The sequence below is a fragment of the Euprymna scolopes genome, chromosome 31 (assembly GCF_053919585.1).
Source record: "Euprymna scolopes isolate OS-2025 chromosome 31, ASM5391958v1, whole genome shotgun sequence".
Lineage (NCBI taxonomy): Eukaryota > Metazoa > Mollusca > Cephalopoda > Sepiida > Sepiolidae > Euprymna > Euprymna scolopes.
In genome coordinates this window covers 74,373,234-74,398,233 of record NC_136512.1, presented here as the reverse complement: position 1 = coordinate 74,398,233, position 25,000 = coordinate 74,373,234, and the positions used below count along the sequence as shown (strand labels likewise).

General features: G+C 35.1%; 1 protein-coding gene and 1 long non-coding RNA gene across 2 annotated transcripts in view; one reads left to right on the top strand and one right to left on the bottom strand.

Annotated features, from left to right (window-relative positions):
- LOC145255822 (uncharacterized) overlaps window positions 1–25,000 on the bottom strand; it is a 382,839-nt gene that overhangs the window by 244,747 nt on the left and 113,092 nt on the right. Inside the window, exon 2 of the mRNA XM_080114540.1 lies at window positions 17,972–19,327. Within this exon, the coding sequence (XP_079970666.1) occupies window positions 17,972–19,291 (1,320 nt within the window). The 5' untranslated portion in view covers window positions 19,292–19,327. The remainder of the gene's footprint in view (window positions 1–17,971; window positions 19,328–25,000) is intronic.
- Window positions 1–25,000, top strand: part of LOC145255823 (uncharacterized) — an 86,600-nt gene that overhangs the window by 11,170 nt on the left and 50,430 nt on the right. The gene's annotated exons all lie outside the window — the stretch shown is intronic.

The window sequence follows — 25,000 nt, the reverse complement described above, 5'->3', positions numbered from 1 at the left end:
CGCCGTACTTAACACGGGGATGTTGGGAATGTTTATTTCGGAAGTTGCTTTTAATATAAGAAGGTTAATGATTTTTATTCCGAAAGCCTTTTTTAACAGGCATTCGCATTACTGATTGCTCGATTGTGAAAAATATGTACTTTGGATAATAAATTGTTTCATATCTGGTAAACTACTTATCAGCCCAAAATTTAACTATGACATTCGTTGTCAGCATACCCAAAAACTTTCAAAAGTTGACATTTCAAATGTGAACAGTGAGTTGTAGTTAATGTAAAAGAAATATCAATAAAAAGTTGATATTTGGGCTCGACAATGAATTTTCTGTAAAATTATGCGACGCTAATTGTAGAATGAAAAATTTGTTTTTTCATTTATTTAGTTTTTCTTTCAGTTTCATTTTTTTTTTTAACGGATTAAAACTTTTTTTTCAATTTAAAAAGTTTTTCCATGCAAACATTTTAATTTATCTGTTTTTTATTATTACTTTTTTTTTAACAAATACAAAAAAGAAAGCACTAAAAATTTACCATAACCGAAACCGAGACAATTCCCTAAATAGCCAGACACACGCCAGACAATTAACATTACCAACTAATAAAAAACATTACCAACTAATAAAAACAACGACACAATCTATAAGAACCTAAATAAGACAGGCATTCAAATAACAAAACTAAACTCTTTAACAATTAGGGATCTAACACGTAAAATTATGACTAATGCCAACACTAACACCAAAGCCGGAATATATTCCATACCCTGCCTTGATTTTGGAAGAATATACGTAGGAGAAACTCAACGTAATTTAAATAAAAGAATATATGAACACAAAAGAGATTTAAAAAAACAACAATACACTCAACGCCATATTTTGTTACACCATTTTAATTTTAACAAAGCAATTTTCCTTAAACAAATACATAACAGATCCACACGACGTTTAATTGAGTCAGCTATAATCTCCCATTCCAGCAATATAATTAAACAAAGAAAAGTTTTTTCTACATTGCTCCCTATCTGTCGAAAATAATTATTAAAGAAAACAATTTAGGCACAGGTTAAACTCGAAATATATATATATATATATATATATATATATATATATATATATATATATATATATATATATATATATATATATTTTAAATCCATTCGTAATTTCACTTCATTTTATTATTTTTATTTTACTTATTTACTGCATCTATATTTTTACTGTGTCTATATTTTTAGACCCCATTTTATCACCTCCTATTCTTATTTTTAGACGCCATCTACAGTTACTAAGTTATTTTATCCCAATTCAATAATCTCTAATTTTTTAAAACTCCCTTCGTAATCTCGTTTCATTTTATTTACTTAATCTATCACAGTTATATTTCCAGACGCAATCTTTTAAATTCCTACGATAATTTAAATTTTAGACGTAATCCACTACGCTAGTTTACTCTAATTTATTTTCTCTAATCATAAAATGCATATATGTATATAAACATCTAATTTACATAAGGAAAGCACGCTGCTCTCCCCGATCATTATATATAGCCCCAAATCTTCCGACTCTCTCGTCAATGACCATCCCACTTGAAAAAGCCCGCATAAATCGGGCGAAACGTTGAGTATTCAGGTCCTTTCACCTCCATTTTATTTCATATTGTCGGATTTAATCCAGCTCAACAATCATATATATATATATATATATATATATATATATATATATATATATATATATATGATATTCGATATTGTCATCATAATAATTGATCGTTTCTGCGGCATGAAACATATATGTAAAATGTGGCGAATCTTTGACATGCTGAAAGAACTATTTAATAAACAAAATAAATATTTATAACTTGGGATGTAGCTTTACTGTTATTATTTTATCTGCGCTCTGTTCTTATATTTAACTAAACAAAATAATTTGTATAAGGGTGAAAAATAATTAAAAAAGCATATTTTACCGAAAAGTATATGTGTGTGTATGTGTATGAGAGAGACAGAGCATTACATCTCCGCTCATAAATCTGCACAGACGTGGATATTGGAGTCTACCAGCCAAAATGCGCCACGCAGCTCTATCCCATCAAATCAAAACCTATGGGGGAAAATTCCACGTGATACTGAGTTGTGGATAGGCTTACATATTTGAGTAGTGACTGTTAGTGGAAAATTAATAAAATCATGCATATCAACGGCGGAGAGAAATGAAAAGAACGCAAATTCGAAGACAAAAGTATACGTCGAATATATATTCTTTTTTGCTGGCTTTATTTTTCTTTTCTTTTTTTAAACCAAGTAACGGAAAAGGCAAAAAGAAAAAAGGAAAAAAAGAAATCACGATAATGATGAGGAGAAATGTGAATCGCTCAGAATTCTTGATTATAGGACGCAATGTTGAGACGCAAATTTGTCGTGGTCGCCAAAAGAATTACTAGTCACCATGTGGGCTGATGCGCGTCACTAATAAAGTCATTCAAAATTCAAATTAAATTTTCAAAAGAAAAGCAGAGCTCATCAAGTTTTTAAACAACTGATAAAAATATCCCAATTCAATCAAGTGTTGGATAATCCAGACTCCTGGATAAAGAAAAGTCGGCCAGAAGCCTAGAGGCGGATGCCGGAAATGACGTCAAAAAGGTTAAAATATGGGACGTAGAATCCCCGGAGATCAGGTCAATGAGATTGACCGACTTTTCAAGACAATGCATGATGGAACGTTCACATCAATAAAATAGATGTGCAGACAACGGTGAGAGTAAACGACCACAACGGCTGGACTAGCGGAAAAGTTTCTACGTTACTAGTTTCTTCCCCTGCTAGATCTTGTAATTCCCTCCCGATTCCCTGCTTCCCTAACTGTACTAAGATGCAGAAGTTCCAGTGTAGTGTGAACAGACATCTCGCTGCTCAACTCAATACATAGTATCCCTGCAAATGTGGTCCCAAATAGTAGCCGTTACATTCAAGTGGCACTGTGACTTGTTTGAGGTGAACAAAACAGTAAAAGAATATTTTTACATTACTCTATTTGCTTACGATTTCGTCTTCAGGCATGGTTTCGTAACCAGTCTCGAAGAGTCTATAATTTGTGCGTGTGCACATTAACGAATATAAGTTATTTTGCATGACAAGAATTAATTAATTACGTTGATTAAATAATACGAGAATAAATTGCCGAAGTATGTCAAGAATTTATTTAATCAAAAAGTCAATTTGTATGAAACAACAGTGTATGACTTCTTTGGCCAGCTCGGTTCTGCTTTTCACATTGTTCTTTATAATATGAATTTATAGGAGGGAAAGTTGTCAAAGCTGTGCAACGAACTGAATATCTCTCTCTCTATATATATATATATATATATATATATATATATATATATATATATATGTGTGTGTGTGTGTGTGTGTGTGTGTGTGCTATTATATATATATATATAGATTACTATATATATATATATATATATACTATTATTTATATATTACTTATTACTGAAAAATATAAACTTTAGAGATGAACTTGTGTTATCGCAACAGCCGCTTACCATTGATTTCTCGTTGGGGCGATTATTGGTTTTTACTGGAATTTGGGTGGAAATAAGATTCCTCAAGGTCCCTGTTCTCTTTGCACTCATCCATAAACTTACTATATATATATATATATATATATATATATATATATATATATATATATACTATCATTATAAGTTTGAATTTTCTTCCTCTTATAATAAACTCTACTCTCTATTGCATATTGAACTTTTTTATGCAGTTGGGATTAAATTATCTATATATTAACTCTGGTATTTATATTAGATTAATGTTTACCATTGCGTATATCAGGTAAACACTACATCCTTTTGATTTCATTACTAGTGTCCAAAACTAAGGGACAAAACTTTTTAAACTGGTAGTCGTTATCATCCATAATAACATACTAACGTTTGAATTATTTTCAAAGAATATAAAAATAATTATAACAATGATTTATTTATTTTCAAAATAGGAACGTCCAAAAGTAAGGGACAAAATTGACAAAAACATTATAAACATTCAAGAAACAATAAAAAATACATGTACATTGCTCTCAATGACAGTTGCACATCTTCGACTACAAGAACGAATCAGTTCTTGACAATCCTCGATACTAATTTTAGACCATTCTTCTTGAAGCTTCACCTAAAATCCTCCGTGTTAGTGGGATTTCTTTCCATAACTTTCACTCCGAAGGTCTCCCAAAGATTTTCTATTGGGTTTAAGTCAGTACTTTGCAGTGGCCAATTCATAATTTCGAAATCTTGCTCACTAAGGTAACTCATTATCACCTTTGCCTTGTGATATGGAGCATTATCTTGCATAAAGGTAGCCCTATCGAAACCTAGATTCTGTATGATTGGTACATGATCTTGAACAGTGTTTTTATAGATCTGCGCGTTTACACGAGTTTGTAACCAGACAAGAAGCGTTGTACCTTGGCTAGAAAACATTCCAAATACCATGACGCTTCCGCTCTCAAACTTGATATTTTTCTTAGTACACTTTGCACTTAATCTTTCACGAATACGTCTCTTTACATTGTTTTTTCCGTCATTTCCAAATAAATTAAACTTGTTTTAATCACTGGAAAATACTTTTTCTCAATTTCATATGTTCAAATTACATACTTGTTTGCAAACTCTAATTTCTTCTTATTCTTCGAACTAACAAGTGGTTTCTTCCTGATTTGATGTGGTTTCTTAAAGAGCTCTATTTCTTGCAGTCGTCTAGAAAAAATCTGTCTTGACACATTGACTCATAACCCTTATAATTTCTGTGCAAGGCTTAAAACGGTCCTTTAATGACATACGCTTCATTATTCGATCTTCTCTTGTCGAAGTGTTGCGGGGTCTGCCGGATTTAAAAGCACTAACTATTTTTCCAGTATCATTGTAGGATTTAACAACCCTGCCTGCAACACTCTTGGAATGTTTCACTTTATCTGAAATCTCTCTAATGTTGTGCTTTTCCTTGTGTAGCTTCACAAAAGCTTGTCCCACGGAGTAATCAAATTTTGGGTGTTTCGCCATGATGCCGGCTGATGCAACGTTTATGACTCTGTAAGACTTATTCTTTAGAGGAAATTAAAAAATTTGAATATAGCATACGGTTTACATTGTTTTTCTCAATTTTGTCCCTTACTTTTGGACGTTCCTATTTTGAAAATATATTAAATATCAAGTTTGAGAGAGGTTTTTTTTTTTTGATTTTGTGCAAACCAAAATCTTCCATTGCTGGAAATAATAATAAAATTATAAATATTTATTGATTTTAAAATACCAGTAAAGCTAAAATCGATAGAACATCCTCCACAAGTGTATTTTGACAATATTAAGGAAAATATCTGCATATTTAACTTTTTTTTTTACGAAAGTCGGTGGAAATAACAATCTTATAGCTAAATAATAAGAAATTTATAAAGAATCGAAATTGGTAATTGTATTGGAATCGGAAATTTAGCACGGAATCGGTAATTTTATCGGAAGTTTATAATGACCAAAGAAAATTCATTTATATATGGATGGAAAAAATGCCTTAACTAAAATTGTTAACTAGAAATAGACTTAGCACTTATATGAGCCGATTTCGCAGAAGTCTTTAATTTTAAAACAGAATTTAACTACATAAGAATGAAAAGAGAAAACCTTATATATATATATATATATATATATATATATATATATATATATATATATATATACTAGCAAAAGTACCCGTCGTTGACTGGGTTCAAAGACAGCCGACAGAAAATGGACTCTGATTTATGAAAGTATGATAGGTTATGAAAAGGAAGGGTTGTAAAGAGATAGCTTCGAATTTGGGGGTATCAAAACCAAAACAAAATGAAAGTAAAAATAAAATAAACCCCATAATTTATTATACCATACCTGTTCACACTGAAACACTTATCACAATATTCTGTGGATCTATATTAAAAAAAACGTGTTAAACTTTGTGACATATTTCCATTCTATGGAGGTCAGGTGCGAACGAACACCCCATAATTTTATTATACCATATTATTTCAAACTGAAACATAATTATCAAAGTATACTTACGCAGAAAGATATGAAAAGTCTTTATTAAAGTTTGTGCCCATTTCCATTCCATGGAGGCCAGGCGCGAACGCAGACCCCACAATTTTATTATACCATCACTATTTAAGTTAAAACATACTTATCAAAGTATTCTTATGTAAATCTATATCAAAAACATACCCATTCCTGTTTCTCGATACATCTATCATTATATGTAATCAGTTTTTTAAAATAGTCAACTATATAGGAGCCTATTCGTGACCAGACACACACACACACACACACACACATTCAGCTTTATATCATATCATATATATATATATATATATATATATATATATATATATATATATATATATATATATACATATTTAGAGAGAGAGAGAGAGAGAGAGGGGAGGGTGAGAGAGAGACCAAGTTAAACGTATTCAGGAGGTAAAACATATGAATTAAAATGAGGTTATTAAGAGTGCTCAATAAAAAAGTGCAAAATACAATATCTTTGTTTTATAGGCAAATATTACATAGCCTCTACACTGAACATGCTTATGTTTCGGAGCAATTGGTTTAAAAAAACAAAAGTACCTCCTAAGGCGACGGAAATAAAGTTTATCTGCTATTCAAATTAGCTGGTTCTTAAATGAAAAAAGTGAAACATATTTTTTTATTCATAAAAATAAATATTAAATTGCTAACTTGAAGTTGGAGGGGTGATATTATGCAACATTTTAGACTTAAAAATAGAATGCGGTGTTGGGAAAGGGGGTGTCAAATGTTAATAAGATAAAAGAGAAGGGTAGAAAGAGATAAAAGGGAAAAGGAAGTGAGAGCTAGATAAAAGAAAAAGAAGAAAGAAAGAAGAAAAGAAAAGAAAATAGAAGTAAAAGACATAATGAAGACAGAAGGAGTCGGTATAGTTAGATTATATTATTATAAGAAAAGGAGAGGTGAAAACAATATGCCAAGTTTACGAGCGTTTAAAATAAGATGTCAACGAAAGAAGACAAGGTACTTTTCGTATTTTAATACAGCAGTTGTTCCGAAACATAAGCATGTTCAGTGTAGCAACTATGTAATATTTTTCTATATAAATAAAAATATTATATATATATATATATATATATATATATATATATATATATATATATATATATTATAACAGTGTTTAAAACTATACCACCCTTTTAATATTTATAAGCTTTAATGACGAAACTATAACGCAATGATTCAATTTAACTAACATTATACTATTTGCGTTTCTGAATTTTGGAGATGAGGATTGTTTATTCGTATTATTTAGATTTCTCGGACTACTGTTCTCATCTTGAATATCATTTAACATACATTTTTTATATGTCTTATCGAACTCGGTAATCTCTCTGTCAGACTCGGGAATCCGCACGGAATTTGAATGGATCCTACTACGCAGTGGTTAGAGTACTAAAAAGAATTCAGGGGACTCAAAAAAACGATGATAATGACATTTATATAGATTACACGCATAACAACAACTGTAGCGATTCTTGGGGACTTCATATTACGGATTTGAGACATTTATGCAGTTTTTGTTAACACAGAGGAGGGGACACATTACTTGAGGGGAGAGTTATACAAAAGTTCGTTTATAGGTGAATATACAAAACACATTTACCTTTTCGGTTGTAATGACGACACGAAGACAAACAGTTACAAAATATTAGATGATTTCTTTATTTATTCCTCAGTCGGCCGATTGATGATGTCAGGAATTCAAACTTGTATAGCTACAGGGTCTCTCTTCCACCCTTCGCCTCTAACCCTCTCTCTCTATCTCTCTCTCTCTCACACACACACACACACACTCTCTCTCTCTCTCCCTTCCTCTCTCTCTCCCTCCTTCCCTCTCTCTCTCCCTCTCTCTCTCTCTCTCTGTGACTCTCTGATTATCTGATTAATTAACTTTGAACCCCATCTCAATATATTGAGAATCTACTTTGTCTATGATGCCAGTAGTGTGCTGTTAACCAACGTGACTAAATTTCACGTGGATTTTATATATGTCTGTCCAAACACACTTTTGGCAAACAAATTCCCATTTGTAATTCTTCAATATCTTATCTATTTTTAATAATTATCTATAAACTCGCATTGGCCATTCTTTTAACTGACATATTTAATATCGAGTTATTTCCAAAAGAATGGACAATCGCTCTATCTCTGACATAAATGATATTTAGTTATTTCTAAAAGAATTAACAATCGCCTGCATTCCTAGGATTGCAATTATCCATTAGGTTTTAATACTTGCCTACAGGGTTCGATTCTAATCTTTTCCTAATATAATTTTCACTTATCTATTCTGCCTTTTTACTTACATGATAAGGGACAGCCCTTCTTATGTAACACCGAGTACAGCAGAAAGATTCCCGAGTTCAACAGAAAGATTCCCGAGTTCAACAAAAAGATTATCGAATTCGGAAATATAAACCTAAGGAAAGTCGAACTTTACATCGATCAAAACGTTGCGCAAATAATACTAAGATGAGAACAGTAGTCTGAAGGATTGAAATAATATTAATGATTTGATTTTTTTTTTAAATGACATCAATATGAAAAAAAAAAGAAACGAAAAATTAAAGTAAAATAATTCCGGAACAACGCTGTGGTATATTTAAAACAAAAAGATAGCAAGAAGTCCGCCAGCCTCTCTCCATTAACCCAACTGCATGACCTTGTGCCAAATTGTATTCTTTTACAAAAACTAAACCAGTTTTTCTGGATTGGACTGGAAGGCCTTCAACCATTTGCTTCGTTTATAATTCGACACTTCAGTCGAAAACGCGTGGGTGGACACGCTTGTCTGACCCATTTCACCTCGTCGTTGTCTGTCTAGAAAAGAGGGATTATATTTCTGCATTCTCGCATGACGTCACCATCGCACAGGTCCCGTTCAACTCTCGCGGATCTCACACGTTAACACGATTAACTAATTTGTTAAATAACATGACATTAAAAAAATATGACATTAATCTGTTTTCTACTGCAGCAGAATATGACATTAAATGAGTTTAACGTGAAAGGTGTCAGTTCCCCCGAGGGAAACATTCTGCTTGTGTATAAAAGATAGCTGAGAACTGACCTGTCGACGTATATATATATATATATATATATATATATATATATATATATATATATATATATATATATATATATTACATTTTCACCCCAAACAAGGCACATTGCCACTTTGGTATAGGGGGCTACTATCAGGGCAGCAACTACTGGGGCACTATGTTGGGATTTGGGCAGCAAGATGTCGGTTCACGTTACACTTGAACTTCTGTATGTCAGTACAGTTAAGGAAGCAGGGATCTGGAATGGAATTCTAGAGTCTAGCGGTTCTGAGGAAGAAACTACTGGAGTAGAAAGATCTTTTACATCTAAGGATCTCTACTGTGTGGGGGTGGGATTTAGCTGCCTGTCGGGTTTGTCGAGGGTGTCTACGTCGTGGGGGCACAAGTGTCTGCAGTTCGTCAGAGCATTCACCATTAAAATACTTGTAGAACAGGCAGAGGGATGCAACGTTTCGTCGATGGGACAGAGGCTGAAGCTTAGATGCCAGTTCAGGGCCTATCAGATTGGCGGCTCTCTTTTGAACCTTGCCTAGGAGCGAGAGTCTAGCAGCAGATGCACTATCCCAAATGTGACAACAATACTCCATACATGGGCGAATGGTGGCCTTATAGAGGTACAGGATACTTTCAGGTGTCAGTAGTTTTCTAGCACGGTAGAGAGAGCCTACCTTTTTCGCAGCGGCCCTGGCAATATTTTCAATATAATTGTTCCAACTCATATTTCCTGTGAACATTAGGCGAAGCAGTTTGAAAGATGTACTCTCAGGCAGGGAGTCACTGGCAATTGCTATTGGTGGCATAGAATGTTTCTTGTAATTAGTGAAGGAGACCAGTTTAGTCTTGGCAGCATTGAATGTGACCATTCATTTATGTCCCCATTCCATTACAGATTGGAGGTCATCCTCTAGTGTTTTTGCCATTTCTTTAGATATGTGTTCATTTGATTTCCTGTCATGCCTGTTATAGAGTGTGGTGTCATCAGCATATATACCCATCTCAGAGGTAGTTTTGTCGGGGAGGTCATTAATAAATATTAGGAACAATAGAGGTCCAAGGATAGACCCCTTAGGCACTCCCGCATTTATATCACACTGTTTAGATGTACGACCGTCGAGGACAACCTGGAGTTTTCTCTTATCTAAAAATGATTTAAATATATATATATATATATATATATATATATATCGTAATAGAAATTTGATAATTTATTTTAAAGAACGTCTCAAGAACATGTTCACGTTTTTGTGTGACAAAACCGTTGACACGTGTCCAGCAGCAGCGGTGGCAGCTCACATATGCAAATGAGAAAGCCAGTGCGCGAGGTTACATCACAGCAGAGGAAGAGAAGGAAAAGAAAAGCAGGTTAAAAAGGCTTCACATGGTGAACGCCCGGCAAGCGTGTGTCGGCGTGAGATGAATGTATGGCACGGAGACAAGCAGGGGACTTGGAAGCACGAGTCAGTGCGAGAGGAACTTTTAAGGCAAAATGCAATTCGAACGAACCGTGTGTCGTGGGGCGAGCTGAAGACGTAGCAGTGGGAAAAAAATAACAGATAAAAAAAAACGCCTGGCAGGATAGCGATCGAAGATGGGCTAGTGTGATAGATTTGAAACGCGTGTGGTGACATGACAAGCAGGCATGTCGACGCGGGAGAAGAAAAAAAAATAGATTAGTCTAAGCAGGGTTTTTTTTTTTAACTAAATGGCGAACTTTGAGACTTTTAAAACAAGATACAATGCGTTGTTTGGAAAGTACCATGAATAAATGCTTTATTTACAACAAAAAATGTAAGTCGAATTTTCTTTTCTTGTTTCTTTGCGACTGCCTCAACATGCAACGTGTGGGTCCGAGTGAAACTGTAATGACCACGTAACGACCATAGTCAGCCGGGAAGCAGTTCTGTAGTATTGTGTTTCACATACGAGAAGCCCTAGAAAACATCGCTGTTCATGGAATTTTCGCTTAAATTTAGGTACATGTAGAGAGTAAGAGAAATTGCTAATAGGTGTAGCTAGTTGGGTGCTGCCGCGAAAGATTTACAGAAGGGGGGTTATAGAGTGAAGCTCAGTCGAGCACCTGCCATGAAAATAACAGTAGAGCAGTGAGAGGCTGGCAATGTCTCTTCTATGAGACAGAGGCTGGAGAGAGGAAATGACATCATCTACTAGATGCCGAAGTAGGTTTTGTATACTGTCGAGATAAAAGAGGAGCTCCTCCTCAGATGTGGCAACAATATTCTATCCTAGGATGTCCTTGGTTCTTTTGCAAGCAGAGGATTGCCTCGACAGTGAGATATCTTCTGGAGTAGTAAAATGATCGAACCATTTTTCCTGGTGATCTTGGCAAAGGATTTGATATATGTATTCCATTTCAGATCAGGAGTGAAGGTCAGCCCCACAAGCTTGTCAAAACATGCTGTTTCCCCAAGACGAGAGCTATTTATTTCATTTGGGGCCATGTGGTGGGGGGTCAGCGTCTTGTAGATATAAATTAACTGGCCACCTTTTTTTTCCTCACTGCACCACGTTCTCAAGGTCAGAATAGAGAGAATCAAAGAGATCTTGGTCATTGTCGGCCTTTGAAGTTTTGCCATAGATGGTAGTGTCGTCTGCATAAATGTCTCCGAATGATCGAAGAATCTGATTTGGGAGATCATTGATGAATATCAGGAAGAGAGTTAAACCTAAGATGAAACTCTGATGAACTTCAGCATTGATAATATGAGCTTTTGATTTCTGCTCATCAACTACTATTCTTATAAACCTACCAGAAAGAACGGATTTAATAATTGAGAGGATATGCCGAGCTATTTTGTAGCTGGAAATCTTGTGAAATAGGCCTTTATGCCATACCCTATCGAAAGTCTTTGATATGTCAAGAGCAATTGTCCTAGAAAATAAGCCCGCGTCAAGAGATTCCCTAATCCTGGGCGATATTATAGTTGGCACACTAGCTGTAGATCTAGCAGAACGGAAACCATATTGCATATCACTGAGGAGCAAAGATCAAGTACATCTTCTGGAACGGGGCCGGAGAATACATCACCCTAGGAATGAAAGGCCTTATCACTCAGGGAAGACCCTGGGTTGCCAGAATGACATCATGACGAACCTTGACTGGTATGGTAACTGCCTGGTGCAATTTTTTTTAATGTCATCAAACTTTCGATGGATTTTGTTTTGAAGGCGAGAAAAGATGAGACAGAAACGAAATAAAAAGCATAGATGCAGACAATAAACGGATACGGATACGTTTATTGGTTTTTCGCTTTTTGCCTTTTAGCTAGGAGCAAAGTGCAGAATCTGTTCTAATACTACACTTCTGTCCTCGGTTAGTGAATGGGAAATCCTTCTAGACTGAGATATTTTTCTTTTATTTTTGTCCCAACCTAGAGTGACCTTCTTTGGGGGGGGGGGATATTCTTCACATTAAAAACCGGCCTTGTCTTTAACTCTGCCATTGCGAGTAAATATGGACTTTCGCTTGGAATCACTTACAACTGACAGTTAATAAACACTTATATGTTGCGCTTCGAGTCCTAAACGAATTTCTAATATGTTTTACAACATTAAGATCCAAGGGCCACTCGAGGATAAGGATTTATTAGTGTCAGGTAAATGTGAGATAACACCTTGATGATCAGTAACGGCGGAACTTGAGTAGGCCTTGATTATTTAAGAGGATGCCTAAACAAGAAATTATTTAAATTAGATTTGAAAGTGACCATGTTATAGTCAACTGGGAAGCAGGCCCACGGTAATGTGACCTACAGATAGACAGTTCCAGGGAATAACATTTTTCTCTTTGATTTTTTTGTTTAATTTCAGATAATGACTAAGATTAAGGGAAATTATTGACCATTGTTGCAGCTAGTCGGGTGTTTGTTGAGAATGTATTGCAAGTGGGGACTATAGATTGGAGCTCAGTCGAGCACATGTTATGATTTTTTTTTTACAGTCAATGAGACAGTTTATATGCCATACATGATATTTTGACTAAGAGGAAAGTGTAGTAAGTATTCTGACACTAGACTTCATCTTTTCTGTCTTCTGTCAGCGAATGGAAAATCTTTATTTTTTTTGTTTTTGTTTTTGTTTGTTTTACTTGTTATTCACCACTCGTCAAAGCCACTCGAGGATAAGGGTTAATGAATGTAAGCTTACGATGTTAATTTGGGTAGAATTTGATTATTTATGAGAACGGCTTAACAGGAACATGTTTACATTATATATGGAGGCTGCCATGTTGTATTCAACCAGAAAGCGTGCCAGCGGAACAGTGTTCCAAAGGCGAGCAGTTCTGGGGAAGAAGCTTTGTTCATGGGATCTGCATTTACATTTAGGCACAGATAGAGAGTGGGGAAAATCATAGACAGGGTGTTCCGAAATGTTTGACCCCATTTCGTAGGCCAATAATTTTGACAATTTTCGTTAGAATGACCTCAACTTTTCGCAGCTTGTGTAAAACGTTTCAAGTTCTTGTAACGTTTGGCATTTCTATCTTTTCAGGTTAAGGAATGCCGTTTACTTCAAAAGAAAAGGCATTTTGCGTGTTAGAGTATGCTCGGACTCACAGAAGACAGTGCAGCGTGCCTTCTTCACAAATTTTGCAAAGAAGGCACCAATTACAAAACAAATTAAGACTTGGCACCAAAAATTTTCAAGAAAAGGGCTGCTTATGCATACCTAAATGCTACAGCGAGTTTGGCACGAGCTCGAATACCGACTCGACGTGTGCATGTAATGACTAAGATTAAGGGAAATTATTGACCATTGTTGCAGCTAGTCGGGTGTTTGTTGAGAATGTATTGCAAGTGGGGACTATAGATTGAAGCTCAGTCGAGCACATGTTATGATTTTTTTTTTACAGTCAATGAGACAGTTTATATGCCATACATGATATTTTGACTAAGAGGAAAGTGTAGTAAGTATTCTGTCAGCGAATGGAAAATCTGTATTTTTTGTTTTTGTTTTGTTTTACTTGTTATTCACCACTCATCAAAGCCACTCGAGGATAAGGGTTAATGAATGTAAGCTTTGCAAAGAAGGCACCAACTACAAAACAACGAGCTCGAATACCGACTCGACGTGTGCAGAGTCATAGGCGGCGCTCATATTGAACATTCATGAAAATCTGTAAAAAGAACCAACAAATATTTGTACTTTTCTTTGTAAATTTAACCAATAAAACTTATTTAGTTTCATTAAAATCCATCAAGTAGTTTCCGAGATATGGTCATTTAGAATAGGGTCAACCATTTTGGAACACCCTGTATAGTGTTTGTAGCTAAATAAAGTTTTCTAAACAAGCGTTTATTATTTTGAAGAGATAAATGTTATAGACCTTAAAAAAAACTGGCCTTGTGTCTAACTCTGACCTTGTTGTAAAGCAAGTATATAGAAAAATAACAAAACAATGATTAATGAAATTCCGTTGTTTTAAGGCTTAGTATAAAACAATAAAAATACACAATTTCAGATTTTATCGTTAACGTAATAACCCTTCATTTTTATAGCCTTTCTTGTCTTTTAATAAAAAATTTTATACCACATTCATAAAATTCCTTGTGATCTCAATTGTAAAACGGACACTAATTATGCGGTATTGTGGGAGTGTAACTCTGCGCTGCAGGGACGTAAACAATAGTCACATTCCACTTAATAAAGCGATTATTTCTGTTGGTTTGTTTAATGGATTTATGTGCGATTACTTTTCTCCAGAGAATTAACTAAATTCACTGGGAGAGTCAGCGTAAAATTGAACGCTTTCAAATAAAGAAGTGAACAATTATGTTTTTATAAAAATATAGAACTTACTTTTACAACGTTGCAAGAACTTAAAAACGTGCTAATGAAATAATAAAACTGTAATTTCAATTTATTTGTCTCCCTATGACGGCAAAGTCAAGTACAAGACTTTCAATGCGAGGAAATCCAAATCAGGAGCGCTCATCCTTGTGCCACGACTCATTCTCGACTTGTCTCGTCAAGTAAGTCTTAATCCAATCAAATCAGTTTACAAACTTGTAAAAGATATGTTAATATGTTGGCGCCAAATTAAAAGAATATAGTGGTCGATGCGTAATGCTCCAGGTATATATTTCTGATAACTTAGCTTTTTTCGCGACGTCATTCATTATTGCCATAACAAACAGGAATGGGATGGAATAGTGTTCCCTGTGATCTGATGACAACAAGTCTTCCCAGATTTATAGTACATTTGCAAATTATTTTGCGTTATCGCAACAGTCGTTTTCCATTGACTTCTTACTGACAATGATGATTGTCATCGCCGGAATTTGGGTGGAAATAAACCTCGATACGGTCCCAGTTCTATTCGCATTCATCCAGTGGAAGTCTGATAAGTGCTTTCTCTCCTCCATCTTTGCACCCTTCTTGACCTTTATCAACTATTTGTTGTGACGCCAGTTGACACCAGCACTATATTTGGTGAGGTAGAATTAATTTACGAGTAGTAGTAGTAGTAGTAGTAGTAGTAGTAGTAGTAGTAGTAGTAGTAGTATAATAATACTGAGTGAATGGGGCGAATGAAATAGGAAAATTTAAGAAAAAAATGGATGAAGTGGTTATCGTCGGAAAAAGGATAAAAAAAGGATACTGGAAGGGGAGGGGGTATTTAAAAACAAAAAAAAAGAAACGAAGGGCGGAAATATGAAATAATGACAGAGAGATAAATGATAGGTGTATCGAAAATGGGATAGAGGAGAAAGGGGGTGAGGGAGAGAAAAAGAGAAATAGAGAGTCAAAGCTAATGAGAATGATAGATCGAATAATATATAAATAGATAGTTATGCATAGATAGATATGAATAAACATAGATAGATAGATAGATAGATAGATAGATAGATAGATAGATAGATAGGGAAATGCATAGATAGATAGATAGATAGATAGATAGATAGATAGATAGATAGATAGATAGATAGAAAAGAGGATACATACATACTTACAAAAGAGATAAAGGGACGAGAAAGGACGATATATAGAGAGTTCCTATTTACAATGCCTCCCCACAAGAGCAGAGTTAGACACCAGGGTCGTTTTTCAAAGTGGAGAAAGGAACAAAATTTTTAAATTGTCTCAGTCCTGAAGGATTTCTCTTCCACTGACAGAGAACATGTAATTGAAGTGTAGCATCTGAAGAACAGATAATACACTTTGATTTTGGCCTGAAGACAAAGTATAAAGAGTTAGGGAGAAAGAATGGAAGCTAAGGGACGTATAGATAAAACTAATTCAATGACAATACCAATGAAAAGGCGGTGGTAGCTGTTTGTTTGGGGGGGGTTCTCTCTATCTCTCTACGAATTCGTTAAATATATCCATTAATTATATTCATTCTATACTGACCAAGGGTGACATTGTTTAACTTATAATAATAATCGTAGTTTGCACTTCAATTTCACAGTAGACCCCGTTTTCTGTGTTGTTATTTTTGTTTATTTACTAAATCGAGTTCGCTAACGCATGACACAAACAAACGGTTGCAAAAAAAAAAAACGCACTTGTTGTGAATAGGCACCAAACGTGTACGTCTCTGAAATCGTATTGGAACATACATTAAATAAAAAGAAATTATCTTATCAGAATCGGAACAGATCCGATTCAAGGCAGTAAAACTTGCACGCACAATGCTACTAGGTATTCTTTCAGGTAGAGCCTTATAGAACGACAGATTATTTAAAATGGACATACAGTGAGACTTTACTGCAGTTTCACGGTAGTCCCAATAGTCAGCATTGTATTATTACCTGAAACAAATGTATACATGTAAATGAGGGGTGAGCAGTAACACTTATTGTTTTCGATAAATATGTGTGTGCATCTGTGTGTATATCTGTGTGTGTGTGTGTGTGTTTAACATATTAAATGAAATTTCAGACCAGATGGGTGGTTTGTATATAGAATTAATGGATAAGGATGTAAACCGACTAGTTAATATAATAACATATTTACAACCAACACATATTCCGGTTGGCTACAGTTATGTTTGCGGCTATTATTATTTCACATGATTATATACTGCTTTGCTTCGACCATTCCATATGCATATATAGACAAAGGATTGATATATAATGACAATAACAAGGAAACAACCTCCTAAAATCGGAATGACACCGAATTAATAACACAGCTGAGCTTTGACAAAGTGCTCAATATCCTATGTAATAGAGTACTCTTCTCAGCTCTATTCATGTATTGTAAAAAAAAAATACATTTTGTTCTGACGATTCCCAAACGGAATGAATCTGTGTAGCATATATGACATACATATACTTCATAACTTACTATATATAAATAAATGTGTGTGTGTGTTATGCATATATAAGATATAAATTCCTTTATTTATACAAACATTAGTGGTTGCATACGTGCATACATGTTTCAGTTGTGGATTCTTATGAAACGCAACACCTTCAGGCCAAATACAGCGATTAAAATTATGTATAAATGAAGGAACTTATAGTACGATATTGTTCCACTTGTTATTGAGCACTTTTTACAGGCACGGGAGTCTCATTGGATTGGCATCTTGCATACAATCATCATATATATATATATATATATATATATATATATATATATATATATATATATATATATATATATAATCAGATGGAAAATGCAGGCAATATTTAAGGAGGAGAAAGTGTGACCCATTGACCAATTATGTGAGTCCATTGCCTACAGCCCACACGAACAAATAAATAAAATAATAAACATTAACAAAGGTATATGAAGAAAGAAGACGAAACAACTTACGTGGGTCATAGAATTCTTTTGTCGACCATTAGTATTATTACCAGGTGTCTCGATATCAACATTGGGATCACGTGCTCTATTGTCCTTCCTGTGGCCGTCAGTAGTATCCACACTCGATTTACTCCGATCGTCGTCGACGCAACGATCGACTACGCAGTCGTGTTCGGCATTCCGATGCGCGTCTTCGCTGCTGCCGAGGGTGACGTCGTCAGTCGACGTGCGTTTTCCGCAGTTAGAATGCAAAACGCGCCGCCTATCAGCACCACCGTCGTCCTCGTCACGACATGGCACGCTATCTTCGTTATTGTTGTCGTGGTCGTCGTCGTAGTCGCGTGATGACGACGCCACTGTCGTTGTTGTTGTTGTTGTTGCTGTTGTTGTCGTTGATGATGATGCTGATGCTGATGATGATGACAGTAACACCGTAGGAGTAGCGGCAGTAGTCGCGGTAAAGGCTGACCGCTTCGATAAGAGAGAGGGCGGACGGCCAGAGAGCGGGGAGGCTGATTGATAATGATGATGATTAAAGATAGATGAGGAAGAAGATGAAGAAGAAGGCAGAGAAGTAGGCGGAGAGGAAGGCGGGGAAGAAGGTGGAGAAGAAGGCGAACAGAGTGAAGAAGAAGAAGAAGAAGAAGAAGAAGAAGAAGAAGAAGAAGAAGAAGAAGAAGAAGAAGAAGAAACACTCAACTCGACTCCCGGTTGGGAAACGATTTTAGATTTATCCTTAGTGAAGACGTTACTTTGCGAAGAACGGAGTTCCGTGTTAATTGTCTGTTTAGCTACTGACTCTCTTTTCTCTGTCGTTTTCGTCTTCTCAGCCTTTTCCTCATCATTATCATTAGGATGCTGTCGATGAATACGTTGTGATGAAGTGAAGAAGTCAGGTATAGTCGGCTTAGTGGAAGCGTCATTATTACTAAGGCTACTATTACTACTGCTACAGCTACGTCGGTTGTTGCTTTCCGTGTAACTGTCGAGCGCGTTTTTATCTCTCCCTACAGTCGATGGCACTTTTTCGTTATCTCCCTGTTGCACCGGTTTCGATTCAACTCCTTCAGTCTCCCCACCGACGGGATCACTGCTGACCGTACGGGTGATGTTTTGACGTGTGGTTTCTAGGTATGTGTCGATACGCCCGCCCCTTGGCTGATCCCGGTGACTCCGCGAGGCGAGCCCTAACTTTCTCTTTTCTTTCCAACTGTCTAGACTGTGGCTGATCTCTTGGGCACTGTACGAGAAATCCCCACGAGAGGCGACTCGGGAACTGTCATCGCTTGAGGAACGAGTGTAATGCTTTGAAGGGATCGGGGGTTCCATGGCGGTTGGAGTACTTTATCAGCTAATCAGAACATTCTGAAATAAAAAAAAAAAAAAAATTAAAAAACATAGATGAGAATTTTTTTTTTTAATTAAGAATTTAATTTCTAAGAACATTGTGAAATAAACATTTGAAAATCTGGCCTTTTTGGCTAAGATCAGTGTAGTAAATATTGACAAGAAGATGTGACACAAGGTTGGAAAGGTGGGATGTCAAAGCAACGCTTCTAAAGGAGGGACACTTTGGCCTATCAAAAATTGCCTGAGCATCCCCGTCGGCATTCCTTAATAGGGACGCCTCAGGTAACAAGCAATAAACTTGCTCCACCCGAAAGCTGGGTGGCAAGGCCTAGAAGGGCGGACTTCCTAGATAATACCCAGGCGGCGTACCTCCGTCTGACAGGTACTGGGCCAATTCCTGGCCTCTTAATTGTCAGGCTGATTGTCAAGAACGGATTCTTGATTGGTACTTTCTATCCAAGTTTCCAAGCAAACGAAGCAGCAAAGAAATTCATCCAAAAGTGTAGTATCTGTTCTGATACTCCACTAAGTTAATTGTGTCCTTAGTCGATGGAGGGGAAACCTTTTTCGGCTAAGGCAATTTTTGTTTTTGATTCCTTCCAGCGTGCCCCTTTCTGGAAAGCTGGTTCCCCCCCCCCATCTCACATTAAAAACGACCTTGTGTCACATTTTGCTCTCGTGGGGAACCAAATAAATAAGAACATATGTTGATGTCTAAGCGGGAAGATAAGATAGATAAACATACAGATAGATCAGTAGATGTATAGAGATGGTGTTTTTTTAGAGGCGGCGAACATTAAATTAAAATAAATCACAAAAAAAAAAAAACAATTTATTACACAAATATGTGGTTTATAATAAATAATAATTTTTGGCATTCATAATTGAAATAAAATTTTAGGCATATACACCCCGCGGCTCACACGTATATGGCGTAATCACAGAAGAGATGTTGCGAGCCTGTCTCTGCTTTATCGTTGTTTTCATGGCAAGTGCTCGTCTGAGCTCCAATTTATAGTCCTCACTCGCCAAACTTTCATGAGAAACACTCGTCTAGCTGAAACCACTATCAATAATTTCCACCACTCTTTATCTATGCCCAAACCTAAACGTAGATTCCATGAACAAAGTTTCTTTCTTAGAACTGCACGCTTGTGGAACTGTCTTCCGTTTGCCTGCTTTCCAGCTGACTACAATATGGTCGTCTTTAAGTCCAACGTAAACAAGTTCTTGATGAGCCGTTCCCCTAAATTTACCAAATTTCTACTACTAACGATGACTACGATATTGTCCTATTGGCTACTGTACACTCTTTAACAGTTATCCTCGAGTGGCCTCTGGGTCTTGATAAGTGGTGACTCCTATGTAAATAAAGGTCCAATTTTCAAAAACTCTGCGCATTAAATTAGGTTGTATTTGGGCAATAACGCTTCGAATGTTATCTTCCAAGTGGTCTATTGTATCTGGCTTATCAGCGTAGATATGGGGCTGTACACATCCCTACGGGAAATAATCTAATGGGGATAAATTGACGAATGAGATGGCCAGTTAACAAGCCGTTTTCGTAAAATTATTCAGTCATCGAATCTTTATCTCAGTAAATTGATCGTATCATTTACAATTTGCAAACGCCATTCGAGTGTCAGTCTCAAACTAAGCTAAACTGAAAATAACTGATAGTTCCCAAAGCAGCGCTTAAAAAAAAAAGAGTTGTCAAATTAAATTTCGGCACCATTAAAAAAAAGCACCCTATATATATATATATATATATATATATATATATATATATATATATATGTGTGTGTGTGTGTGTGTGTGTGTGTGTGTGTGTGTGTGTGTGTGTGCGTTTATATATATATATATATATATATATATATATATATGTATATATATATATATAATGCGAGATCGGATTTTGCATACAATATATATATATATATAATGCGAGATCGGATTTTGCATACAAAAGTATTTGATGAAAAAACAAGTAAGTCAAAGATCTTACTTGATAACAAAAAAGTGAAGCAGAGGGAATATGGTGAAGATAAAAGGTGATTATATATATATATATATATATATATATATATATATATATATATATATATATATATATATATAATAATTTATAAAATATATATGGCGATTAAGCTACACTGAATATTCTGCGTTTAATCCACTCTAGGACTCTTCAAGCTTATGCGCGAATTCTGTGGTTGTTTATCGTTTTTATATGCTCCTCTTCTATTGAGATTTTAGTTAGCCAATCAGCTTTCTAGTATCCACCGCGCCCTTCCTATCAGCCAATGAGCATGCATTTATCGGACAAAGACCTATTTGGCCTCTGGTTTACCTGTTCCTTTGTGTGTGCTCTATTTAGTTTCTTGATCTGTTTTAAAACTAGGTTAGTGTTTTTTTTCTTAATGTTAGTTTAGATATAAATATATATGTATGTGTACATACATATATGCACATATATATACATATATATACATGCATACATATATGTGTAATCGTTTATGTATATTCATGTTTATTTAATTTATTTATTTATTTTCTATTATTTTTGTTAGTTTTAAAACTATTTTGTATCGCTATCATAAAGTAAATTTTATCTTGTGAACACAGTTGTTTGCTATTTCTCTTCTACAGTTTAATAGATGTTGGGGTTCTTTAAAGTACAGGATAGCAAATTTTTCATGAAGGCATAATCTGCATGGGTCGTCTAGATGCCTACACGTGGTAGCTTGTCTTATTATTTTCCATTCGACTACCGGCGAATGTCCGCTTTCTTTGATTTACCAGTATTTATTCGCTAGTGTTGTTTTCATACGGTGTTTTTTATTGTTGAATGTACTTTTGTGGTCATAGTATCGGGTTTTGAAATCTAAGGAAGTCATGCCTACGTAATATTTCTTGTTATTCGTGTTTTCTTTCGCAAATATTGTGGCCTGGTAAACTACGCTTTTGGTTAGACATTTATTTTGAAGTGGGCAAAGTGTGCGGTGCCTACAGTTGCCTTTATCTTGTTCGTTATTAGTATTTTTATTTATAGTATGGTTGTTCTTGTCCGGGGTTGGTTTATTATTATTATTATTATTATTATTATTATTATTATTATTACTATTATTACTATTATTATTATTATTATTATTATTATTATTATTTCTGCTAGTCTTAGTTTTATGTTTGTCATGCTGTCTACTTTTTTATTGTTTATTTTGTTGTTGTTTACATTGTTTTTATTTAATATTTCGTTATTATGTGCTTTAATTATCATCTCTAAATTTTCGCAACAACTGTAGGATAACTTTAAGCGGAAGTATTTTATCCATTTTGTGCTTCTATACCTCAACTGACAATTATTTGTTATATACTTGTGTTTTCGCCAATTTGGAATTCAGTGAAGTATTTTATTTCGATCACTCTAAACAGTTCATATACAGTGAGAATCTCTTACTTCTAAAACTTCCGTTTTTACTTTCCATTATTATTCTAATAGACCATTTTTCGTACTTTTATTAATTCATGCTGATTTCGCATTCCCTTAATTGCTTTTTTTTTTAATTAAAACAGTACCTGCATGTTATCGCCCCAAACCAGCACTAATCGCCAGTGAAAGCCAGATTATTTTATTTCAGTCACGGCCGCCAGTTTCCGCAATTGTTCAGTGACAGCAATGGCCACCAACAACAACTGTAGTTTACTTTCTGCGAGGGGGGGAGGCTTCCACCGGGCAACGCCGGTTAACAGGTCGTGCTAGTATATTATAAAGTTGTGATTTTAAAAATAATAAAAAATATATACATATGACTTAAGGGGGCAGGCTTCCACCGGGCAACGCCGGTTAACGGGTCGTGCTATTATATTATAAAGTTGTGATTTTAAAAATAATAAAAAATATATACATATGACTTAAGGGGGACAGGTTCCACCGGCCAACGCCGGTTAACGGGTCGTGCTAGTATATTATAAAGTTGTGATTTTAAAAATATAAAAAATATATACATATGACTTAGGGGGGGGCAGGCTTCCACCGGCCAACGCCGGTTAACAGGTCGTGCTAGTATATTATAAAGTTGTGATTTTAAAAATAATAAAAAAATATATACATATGACTTAAGTACATCAGCTTGAATTGAAACCGAAATCAAAACTTATGAAGAAATTTTGCTAAAATTATTTATTAAGAAAATAGATGACTCGAGTGCCATCAGCTATAATCGAAACCTAAACCAAAATTTATAGGAAAATTCTTGGTAAAATTGTTTATTAGCAATTAGAAGGTCATAACAATTAAACGACAGTCATTCGGAAGAAGAAAAAAGATGTAAGCGTGACATACAAAATAACACACATGCTATCGTATTAATACATAGATATATTGGGTGTAATATAATAACCAATAGAGAATTGGCTCTAAAATAACAAATATGAAATCTGCATGAATTAAAATATATTTAAGCGTATTTCATGCCGGAACAACGCCGGGCGGCTTGCTAGTATAAAATCATTCGACACCGAATTTATGAGCTGCCAGAAAAAAAAGTGTGGTAGTGAGAGGGGAAGATAGGATGTAAGAGGGGGTTAAAGGGAGAGAGAGCCGATAATAAAAAAGGGTGATATAGAGTGGAGGGTGGAGGATGGAGAGGGAGGATAGATAATACAGAGAGTAGCGAGAGAAAAGAAAGGCTGCTAGGTGAGACAATAGGGATACGGAAAGAGAAGGAGAAGAAATGGGCAGAGGGGAAAAGGAGAGATGGGGGAGGAGAATAATAGAGAGAGAAAGAGAGAGAGAAAGAGAGAGAGAAAGGGAGAGAGAAATAAATAGTAAAAAAGAATGATAAGTTTTAAAAGAATAATGTTATATATATCCTTTTGTTTAACTCTTCTATACACATTATAATTATAAACACACACATATACAGTGCCACGCAAAAGTATTGGATACATTACATTTTTCTTCAGAACTTTAATCATGGTTCAAGATTTTACCTAAAATTTGGTCACTATATTCCTATTACTATTCTAAATTATATTTGGAGTAGTAATTACAAAATCAAAGTTTACAAAGTTTATATTTAAGGGAAAATATGAATTAACAGACGCAAAAGTATTTGGATACACTTTTTAAACATTTTTTTTCTTAAATAAATTTAAATGACTTTTGCTTAGCGTATTGAAATAATGCAAACGAGTTATCACTGACCAATCAGAAAGCTTTATATTAAAATAATTTTATAAAATTCTTCCAGTTTGGGCTCACTCCTTCAAAGTCAACCAGTTCATTCATAAAAATGTCTAAAACTAAAGAGTTGTCAATAGACATTCGTCAAAAAATCATTGATAAGCACAAATAAGGAAAATGGTATTGAATAATATCAAGGGAACTTAATCTACCACTTAGTACAGTTGGAAACATTATTAGAAAGTTTTAAACCCCTGGTGAAGCTGTTGCAAATCTTCCAAGATGTGGTCGCCCAAGGAAATTAAACGAAAAAAAAATCAAGGTGGGTAAGCAGAAAGGTCCAAAAAAAACCTTGGTGAAATTCAAATCGACCTCAGAGAAGCTGGGATTAATGTGAGAACGGGTACAATAATTAGAGTTCTAAATCGTGCCGGTTTTGTATCAAGGTCCCCAAGAAAAGTTCCATTATTGAAGCTTAGACATGTCAGTCAGACCACGTTTGA